The sequence below is a fragment of the Chaetura pelagica genome, unplaced genomic scaffold (genome assembly GCF_000747805.2).
Source record: "Chaetura pelagica isolate M959 unplaced genomic scaffold, ChaPel_1.0 scaffold530, whole genome shotgun sequence".
NCBI lineage: Eukaryota > Metazoa > Chordata > Aves > Apodiformes > Apodidae > Chaetura > Chaetura pelagica.
Genome location: NW_009951793.1, coordinates 127,133 through 137,249, shown reverse-complemented (window position 1 = coordinate 137,249; position 10,117 = coordinate 127,133). Strand labels below are relative to the sequence as shown.

At 54.4% G+C, this 10,117-nt stretch overlaps 1 protein-coding gene across 1 annotated transcript; it reads left to right on the top strand.

Moving 5' to 3' along the window:
• The first annotated feature begins 4,091 nt into the window (after positions 1 to 4,091).
• SLC16A8 (solute carrier family 16 (monocarboxylate transporter), member 8) lies at positions 4,092 to 9,377 on the top strand. Its single transcript, XM_010003154.1, has 4 exons — positions 4,092 to 4,409; positions 4,912 to 5,055; positions 5,597 to 6,460; positions 8,604 to 9,377. Exons 1-4 carry the CDS (start codon positions 4,181 to 4,183, stop codon positions 8,993 to 8,995), a joined length of 1,629 nt encoding a protein of 542 aa, XP_010001456.1. The 5' UTR covers positions 4,092 to 4,180; the 3' UTR covers positions 8,996 to 9,377.
• Positions 9,378 to 10,117: the final 740 nt, after the last annotated feature.

Genomic DNA, 10,117 nt, shown 5'->3' with positions numbered 1-10,117 from the left:
CCCCTGGCACCTACCAGAGCCCCTTCCCGGGCAGCAGCTGCTGAGGGATTTCATTTTTGCGGGGGGTGGTTGGTGAGCTGCCAGGGGTGGGCTGGAGCCTGCCCTTTGAGCCACGGACAGCAGTGATTCTTCATCTGCTCCACCTTGCCTTTGCTCTCTGCTGGGCATGTGCCCGGTGGGACCAGGCCAGCACCTCTCCATCCTTCTGGCTGGTGACAGAGGAAGTGGTGGGGGGTTTGGAAAGCAGCCCCCTCCCCATTGTGCCCCTTACTGAAACAGGGACTCTTGCTCTCATGCCCCTCTGCTCCCCTCTCCAGCACCCCTCCCTCCTGGCTGGAGCCATCACCAGCACCCCCAACTTTCCCCTGGCTTCCTCCTGCCTCAGCCCCTCCAAATCTGCCCCCTGCCACCCTGCCCTGCTGGAGGGAAAGGCAAGGAGCCCCTGGGCAGCGGGATTACTCGGGGATTCGGGCCACGGCAGGCAGCCACCTCCTCCCCATTGGCTGGAAAAGCCTCTTAAAAGTGGAGAAGTGCTTTCTGCCCGCTCAGCACCCGCCAGTCTCTGCCGACCTGAAACCATAAGCAGCTGCTGACCCACATCCACGCTGGGAGTGCTGTGGGGCAGGCACTACCTGCACCCACAGTAGGTGAAGGGGACCCCCTGCGTGGGGCGTCCCCCCCACCCCCCACAGGTGGCTTTGCTGGGCAGCATTGGAGTCGGAGGAAAACAGGCTGAGAGGGGGATTAACCCTCCAGAGAGGACACGGTTGCCCCAAAAGAGGGAGCGGGGTGGCCCGACGGGCGCTGGATTCCCAAGGACATTGCCCTGTGCCCGCCTGACCGCGTGTTCACCATGGAGCAAAGTGCCAGTGGGACCATCTAACCGGGCACCCTCCTGGTCCGGAGCTGCGTAGTGCCAGCCAGAGGGAGAAGGGAGCACTGTGGACAGGTCTGCTCAGCCCTCGGAGGGTCAGCCCGTGCTCGGGAGGTCGTCGCTCGGTTGAGCAGGTGAGTGGGGTGGGGGCTGCGCTTGCACCCTGGCACTGGCTGCCAACAGGACAGCTCGGCCCACCCAGCCCTGCACTCACTTGTCTGTCTGATGGATGCTTTCCCAGGTGTTGTCTGCGGGCTGGGGAGGCTGGCGTCATGAGTTGTGGCCATTGCATTTCACAAACCAAGCCCCACCGCATCTGTGGCGCGTGGAGGCAAAAGGAGCATTGGCGCGGGCCCTCCTGGGTGCAGCTTGCCCGGCACTGCAGGGCTTTGCTGACTGCCCTGTGTGGCTCCAGGCACTGGAAGCCATGGCTGAAACTGCTGTGGCCTTCAGCCTCCCAGCCCAGGCTGGTGACTGCTGGTGTCAGAGCAAGTCTTCTCCTGGCACCCACCTGCAGCTAGGCTGTGTCCCACCTGCCCCCGACGCACGGGGAAGGGCAGGTGCCCGTGCTGATGAGCTTTTAAGTGCATGTGAACTTACGTGTGGTATTTTTACCTGTGAATAAAGCTCCTTAACTGAGGGGAAAAGAATAGCAAGCTGTAGAGGGCGTGAAGGGCACACAGTGTGATCACTCTGCAGAGACATGAGCAGGAGAGCCAGCACATGTGCTGAGGTGTTATTATGAACAAGGCAGCTCTGAAATGCCTGGCTCAGAGCTGGGATAAATATCCAGCAACACTGTGTTACAGCATATTGGCTTTGGAGGCATCTCTGCAGATGAGCTCCACTGGAGCACCTCATCTTTTTCAGCCAGCTTCTGTCTGCAGGCAGGTAAAAAGCTCCTTCATGCCTGCTTTGCTTTACGGTTCTGCAGCAGCGAGCAAGTGTCTCCTGCAGAGGTACCCATCCAGGCCCAGACTCCAGCAGTACTGATGGATATTTGTCTAATGTGCTGCTTAAAATCAGCCACCATTGATTGGTCATTGATAGGCACTGCTACAGTCTCCGGAGACCACACCACAGATGGGCCAGTATTTTCTTACTAGGAAGCTGGAGGAGAAAAAAAAGAAAGTAAAAGAGCAGTTGCAATGGTCTGATTGATTAACTTGATCTGTAGTGCAAAATAACAACTAGAGGAGCGAGGCTGGGAGAGAGGGGCTTGGATAATAAGGCACAGGGTGTGTTTGGTGTCAGTTGCTCTTATTAGAGGCACCAATTTGCAGCAGGTGGTGCAGGGGTGAAGCAGCAGCACGGATTGAGAAATCTTTGCAATTTGTCTGCAGGCCACTTTTTGTACAGCTGTACCTGCTTGTCAGTTGGGTGGAGCTGGGAGAGGAGAAGCAGGTGGGTGATGGCAGCCTGTTCATTCTGGCTGTCCTGTTGCCAGCGACCCGGGTAGCATTAGAGAGGCTGTGAGGGGGAAAGTATGGGTGGCTGGGGAATGTATATTGAATCTTTCCTTCCTTGCCATGATTCTTCGCCTTGAAAAATGTCTTTATAGCACCCCATTCTCAGTTCATGCCTCTGCCCCTTGTCACAGCCCCTGAGACCTGAGCTGGAGGGATAAGACTGGAGTAGCCTGGGCTGGCCCCTGTGCTTCAACCTGAAAGCTGTTAGGTTATGTCCATCCAGAAGAATGGACATGGCACAATCCACACAGAGCCAGATTCTGCTCACTTTTTTTCATGGCTGACGGGGTCCTGAAAGTTGGGGGATCTCTTTTGCAGGGACCTGTGGTGGTGGCAGATGCCATAAACAAACCCTCAAGTGTTTTCAGGAGCAAGGGTCCCCCAGGGTGGGGAAGGAGAAAGACTGCTGTGGGTGGCTGGCTCCCTTAAGCACCTGGCTAAAACCAACTGGCCAAGATAATTTTGTGCCTCCTCACGTTGATGCACTGTGGGCACAGGTGCTTTGTCCTCTGTGGAGGGCCTCAGAACTCACCTAGCTCTCTTGTTTTGCAAGTCACTTCTCCAGCACCCCCTAAACTATGGTTCCAGACCCCTCTCAGAGCACTTCCCATCATCCATAGGAGTGTCCTTGTCCCCTCGGCAGTCTCCAGTCAGTGTGCGATTGCTGGCATTTCCCACGACTGCCAGTGCCAAGGGATAGGGACATTACTGCCACCTCATAGTCCTCCAGCCAAGGGAGGTGGGAGGAGAGAGGACCACGCTGAGGGTGTGCTGACAGCAGAACGGTGACAGAGCAAACAGGACCTGTTGAATCCCAGTTCAGGCACGGGGAAAGCCTGTCTGCTTTCTAACGCCTGTCTGATGCTACCTAGGAGCATCTGTCCTCAAAGGCCAGTGATGTTTTTGCACAGAGGTGCAAAAATAAGCCTGGCTGGCCAAGAAACTGAAGCCAGTGGTGCAGGAAGGGGTATGGCAGAGACCTGGTGCCTAGGGCAGAAATGAGAAAAACATGCCCACAGTAGCCAAGTGGAGCAAAATTCTTGGGCAGCTTAAGAACCCCAGAGCAACTCACAAGATATCCCCTCTAATTCCCTCCTTCTCCCTCCTTAGGCTTTGTTCTGGCCTTTCCATGGAGGTACAGAGCCTTAATCTCTCTGGCATGCAAATAACCACGGGTCTGCAGTGCTCTCCCCCTTCACCCATTTCCCAAATTTGACCCCTTAGAGCAGGGAAAGGGGGACAAGGGAGAGGGCTGTGCAGAGAGTCCTCCCAGAGGAAAGCACCATGGGGTTAATGGACCTCCTGTGCTCTCTTACTGGAGCAGTTTGTAGCAGGGCAGGTCCTGGCAGGCTTACAGCTGCAGCAGAGCAGGAGGGGAGAGCCTCAAAGGAAGATCTTGGGAGCTGGGAGGGGTTCACCTTGCTGGCTGTCAGCCTGCACCAGCCTGCAGACAAGGCTGGATATGGAGCAAAGGGGGTGGTACAGACCCTGGTACCCCACTGCATCAGATGCAGCTCTCCAGTCTCAGCTGGAAGCTGTGCCCTTGCTCGGCTGTGTCTTACCAGAGGTCAAGGAGCTGTGGGCTGCCCCGAGCTCAGGGGAAGCTTCCCACCTCTGTCCAGCTGTGGCTTGACCTCAGGCCCTGAAGAAATCTCACCTTGAAGAGGATTAATGTGCGTGGATTACGTGGTCCCCCAGTGAGGCTCTCAGATGGTGAGCACAGAGAAAAACCTTGTGGTAAATATTTGTTTGCTCTGCTCTTCTCTTCTTGCAGCAACTGGAAATTTCTCTCTCTCTGCCCTACCTCCTCTCAGCTTTTCCCCTCCCAGACTAGACAATGGGGAGAGCTGACCCAGAAGAAGGGCAGCTCCCAGCTCCTGTGAAGCCCCCAGATGGTGGCTGGGGCTGGATTGTGCTCTTTGGCTGCTTTGTGATCACTGGCTTCTCCTACGCCTTCCCGAAAGCTGTCAGTGTCTACTTCAAGGAGCTCATGAAAGATTTCCATGTGGGCTACAGTGACACAGCCTGGATCTCTTCCATCATGCTGGCCATGCTCTATGGGACAGGTGATGCTTAGATACGCTTCCCCCTCCCCAACTTGTGCCTTTCCTGCCCAGGTGTGGGCCCAGATCCTGTCTCCATGGGCTCTCCTCATGTTCAGTGGCCCAGTCATGAATCAACATGCAGAATACAATTGTCCCACCACTTTTCTTCTAGAAGTGTGCTGCATTTCATGTCCCTTTCTCCTCTGCCCCAGGAGATATCAGGGGTCAACCCACCTGCCTCAGCCAGTTAACATGTGGTTTGCTTCCACTGCTGAAGCACTGTCCCTATCCCAGTAAGCTCCTTCTTGGGCACAGGGGGCTAAAGGCCAGGCAAAACAAAGGCCTCCATACTGAGGCCTCTCTCCCTTGGCCAGAACCAAGAGCTGTGGATCTAAGCAGCCAGCCAGTGATCTCCCTCTTTAGTGTTTCATCTTCCCTGGGTGCCCTGCTCAGGCAGGCTGCCCCTTCCTGGTTGTCCTGTCTCCTTCTGGTCTCCTACTCTGTCTCCTCTGCTTCCTCCCAGGACCAGTATGCAGCATCATGGTGAACCAGTTTGGCTGCCGGCCTGTGATGCTCATCGGTGGGCTGCTAGCTTCTGCTGGGATGATCCTGGCATCTTTTACCACCAATATCATTGAGCTTTATCTGACAGCTGGTGTGCTGACGGGTGAGTGTTTCAGGAGCTGGGAAGGATGGACTTACCTGGAGAAGAGATAAGACCATGTTATAGCTCCCCTTAGCACTGCCAGGTCTAGCATCAGGTCTCCCTTCCCCTCTTCTCACCTGCTCACAGGAGGCATCTAGTCCTGAATGGTGCGTCTGTGGGAGATGCATCTGCTGCACCTAAACAGGAAAGGGACAGAAGAAATGCAAGTGATACCCAGTGATCATGGCATCTGGGGTGACACTGGAATATGGTGGTAGTGGAGGGAGACGAAGTTCCCTTTAAGGCACAGGTCCTGTCTAAATGTGGCCGTAGTTACCTGATTCAGCTACAGTTCAGGTAGACAGGCTGTTTTTGTCCCTCTTCCCCAGGGGCACTCCACCCACATGAAGGAAGAGAGGCTTGTGAATCAGTGATTCACCCACACATGAATCAATTCCATCATGGGACTTGAGGACTAGGATAGCCTGAGGACGGTTTTTGGTGTGTTGCAAACCATGTCTCGTGTTCTTTCACTCCCTGCCTGGCTCTCACCCTCATGTAGGTCTGGGTATGGCATTGAACTTCCAGCCCTCACTGATCATGCTGGGTACCTACTTCGACAAGCGTCGGCCTCTTGCCAACGGCCTGGCTGCTGCTGGGAGCCCCGTCTTCCTTTCCTCCCTCTCTCCGCTGGGGCAAGTTCTTCTGGAGAAGTTTGGTTGGCGAGGAGGGTTCCTTATCATGGGGGGCCTTCTGCTTAACTGCTGCACTTGTGGGGCAGTCATGAGGCCCCTGGATATGGGCATGAAACGGAAGATGGAGAAGACTCAGGACAAATACGAAGCCAAGGAGATGCTGCCCATAGGAGGGAAGTCAGAGGAGGGAATCAGCACCGCTGATGGGACCAAGAAAGCCCAGAAGGCCAAGAAACCACCCAAGAAAGGGAAGAAACTCCTGGATTTTAGTATCTTTTCCAACCGAGGGTTTATTATTTACACTATTTCAAAGTTCATCCTGGTCTTGGGTCTCTTTGTGCCCCCCATATTGCTGGTCAACTATGCCAAGGACACAGGTGTCCCAGACACAGAGGCTGCATTCCTGCTCTCCATCATCGGCTTCATAGACATCTTTGCCCGCCCGGCCTGCGGGATGGTGGCAGGGCTGAAGTGGGTCCGCCCTCACGTGGCCTACCTGTTCAGCTTCTCCATGCTCTTCAACGGCCTGACAGACATCTGCAGCGCCAGGGCCAGCAATTACACAGGGCTGGTCATCTTCTGTGTCTTTTTTGGCATCTCCTACGGCATGGTGGGAGCGCTGCAGTTCGAGGTGCTGATGGCCATTGTTGGCTCCCAGAAGTTCTCCAGCGCCATCGGGCTGGTGCTGCTCATCGAGGCTTTTGCTGTGCTCATTGGTCCACCCTCTGCAGGTAGGTGTCTTGCTGCAAAACACAGGTGAATCGTTTAGCTGCCATTCCAGGGTGCTGCAGGTATTGGGCATGGGCTTGAAGAAAGACCCTATTTCTCCCAAATTTCCCCTGGAAGCTGAGATCTGAAATTAGAGCTCCCAGTCTCGCTCCATGTGTAACACTGAATCTGAGCAGGAGCAGAAGGCAGCAAGTGGTATTTCTCTCGCTGCTTTGCTCAGAGAACCTGAGCCATGCCAGGCATACAGAGCTATCCAGAGTGGCACAACTTCCAGTGTCCCTTGGTCCTGACCCGTGGCACTTTCCCCTCTTTCATGCTGCTGTCCAGGTCTCTGCCTCCACTGCAAATGTCACGTAAAATTGTATTCAGGTAGGGTCAGGCACATGCTGCTGGCAAACCTTTGAGAGTCTTGAGTAGGACAAGAGGAGGAGCATCTTGAAAGTTCTCCTTCGGGTCTGTGGCCTTTTGATAGCTGCTGTGAATAATGATCTCAGTTTGTGTTGGTCCCAACCCCAAGGCACAGGCTTTTTCGTGTCAATCAGTTTGAAACAGTTTGCAGAGCCACCTGATGAATTTGCTGTTACTTTTTACAAGAGGATTAAGACACAGCTTCTCAACCAATCTAATTAAAGCCACAGTTCCTGGTAAGGTCCATGTCCCTAAATAGGTTGCTGAATGTGGAGAGACCCTTCACCCAGGAGGTTCCTGTTAAGTGTCCGATCAGGTCTGAGAAAGCCAAATCATGCCAAAGGATCATTTCCAAATTCAGTGCAGTTTCCTGCATGTCGGATTTGTGAGGAAGGGTCCAGGACAGATCACAGGCAAATCCCCAGGCAGGAACCATTCCATTGCCTCCTGCACTCTCTTCCTTCAGATGCAACACATGGGCTAAAAGCACATCAGTGAAGACCTCTGTGTGAATGAGCTTTCCCCCAGCATGTACCCCCAGATCTGAGTGAAACCTGCCCTCAGCGACTCCACCCAGCTCTTGGGTAAAAATTGGGTAAAAATTGGTGGCCAAGAGAAGACCCTCTTGATGCTAAGAGCAATTCATGTCCCATCTTATAACCTGCTGGGGTAGTTGGCAGTCCCAGGCCAGGAAGGGTCAAGAAATACATGTCTGAGAGGCAGCTGCAGAGAGACCATGGGGGCAGAGGGGGATTTAACAGCCTTCCTGCCTCAGTTCAGCTGTGCCTTGGTAGCATGTGCAGGCACAACCAGATGTAGACGGTGCAGAATCACCGCCGAGCGGTGTTGAGGAGGGAAAGCTTGAGTGTGCTGGCAAACCCCACGGCCTGGAGTCGGGGGAGCAGCGCTCGCCTGGAAGAAGGGGGCTGAACAAAGTGGCTTTGTTTGGTGTAATCCCCCTGAGCCGCTTCCCGCTCCGTGGGGCTGTGGGGGTTTGTCCCAGGATAAGCTGCACACACACGCAGGCGCGCGTGCACACACGCAGGCTCCTTGCTCGCCATCCGGCTTGGGTGAACCAAGGGAACCTTCACCCTGGTGAGGAATTTGCCATGTGCCTCCCGTGACTGCCCCAGGAGGCACCTCAGTGGGCCCTGGGTCTGGTTTCTGGCCGTGCATCATAGCGCGGCTGGGACTGGGGTCCTATGCAGAGGTGGGAGCAGAGAGGACTGGGGTGAAACCCCTGGTCACCACAGCCCCATCTGAGCTCAGTGGCTGCTCCATTGCCAGCCCTGGCACATTCAGCAGATGCATTGAGATCATCTCTCAGGCAGAGAAATCACCAGGTGTGGGCCTACCGTGGGGATTTCTCTGCCGCAGAGATGTTTCTTCTCCCCTTTGAATGTTTGCCCGACATGATAGCTAAAGAAATAGCAATGCTCTCTCAAATTTCCTTTATTTTCTGAGACTGGACAAGCCAAGTCCTCAGAGGCTAGTCTCACCTCCCACCGTTATTTAAACAAACAAGAGAAAACACCAATCCCTCACCCTTACAGTACTTTGCCCTGGTGGAACAGTGTAGCTCTTGTCCAAGGTGCCTTTTAGATATTCAGGCTTCTTGCTCTTCCCTTGAAACATAGGTCCTCAGCCAACCGCAGGTGCTGCCTGTCTTTGCTGGGCTGTCTGTGTGGAGCTGTGTAGGCTGGAGCTAAACTGTCTCATTTCTCCTCCAACCATCAGGCCGTTTGGTTGATGCTCTCAAGAACTACGAGGTGATCTTCTACCTGGCAGGCTCGGAGGTCGCGCTCTCCGCTCTTTTCCTGGCCATGGCCACCTACTGCTGCCTGAACCGAGGGAAGAAGGATTCTCCTCCGGAGAAGAACCCCTCTGGAGGTGGCGGGAGCGACACCGAGGAAGCAGAATCCGATGTGCAGGAAGCTGATGAGCACAGCAGCGACAACCACCAACCAGCCCACAGCACCGACAACGCGGTGGTGGCAGCCAACGAGGAGGCCAACCACGTGGCGGAGGAGCAGAGCGGGGAGGGAGGCGGGTGTCCTGAGGGGGACGGGGAAGTGTTGGCACGAGATAGCTGCAACGCTGACCCGAAGGTGGAGAGGGACAGTTTTTAGCCAGGGCGGAGGAACAGGGATGTAAAAAACTGGCCTTGTTTGCACGTACCTCAAGCGTGGGAGGGTAGGTGGGATATGGCGTGGAGAAAGCTGAGACAAAAACAGAGGTAAGAAGAAAGAGGGAGAGGTATAAGAATAGCTGGTCCTTATGTACATATGCCCACATACCTACCCAGTGATACGTCTGCTTGCATCCTGCACCCATGCTGGTACAACGCAGGCTCAGAGCAGCCCAAACACCAAAAAGAAAAAATAATTAAAATCTTCTTTCCTCACTTCCAAACCAGCCCTGGAAAAAGTCTTCTGAAGAGGCTGCCAAGGACTCTCCTTTTCCTTCTGCATTGTCACAATACAGAACACAAACAATTAGAGACTCTTTGTAATCAGATCTGGTATGCTTTGGTGTCAGTGTTTCCTCCTCTCCACTTGCACTGCCGGGATAGTGCCAGGCTAGCTGGCAGTAGGATTAGGAGGTGGTATTAGTCATAGCTGTCACTTGGGCCACCTGCAGCCAGCATGGGGGCAGACACTGTTCGCTGCAGCGCCTGCCTCAGGCACAGCCCCACGGGTGGGACACTGGCTCCGAGCTTCTTCTGTGAGTGGTTAAAGCTGGGGCAGTGACACATGATGCTGCTTTTCCAAGTAGGGGAGTGCTGGGTTAGAGGCCACTGCTGAGGCACAAGCAGAAGACATCTCAGAAGGACTAGTACCATTAGGTGAGCAGCCATGAGATGGAGCCTCTCTGACAGGAGCAGCGACGAGGCAGCTTTATCTAGGCTGAAGTGAGCCCTGTTGATGTGTTAGGGGAACAACTTGGCTTCTATGGGGGTGGGGGCTTCAGGGCAGGTAAATAACTATGTCCCAGGGGATTATCCACTCAGCAGTTTTGTGTGTGTGTTTTCCTTTTAAATAGAGAAAACCCCCTTACGTAAAGGAATCAAAGGTAAGGCAGGACAAGCTGCAGGCCCTGGATGTTGGAGCACGTGGTAAGACAGGCATGACCCCCTCACCCCTACTGCAGTGGTGGATTTCTAGATTCAGAGAGGACAACCTTCCCTGGCATGCTTAAACCACTTCTAATCTGCTTTAGGACTGGATCCTTTATAAACACCTCTGGCCAAA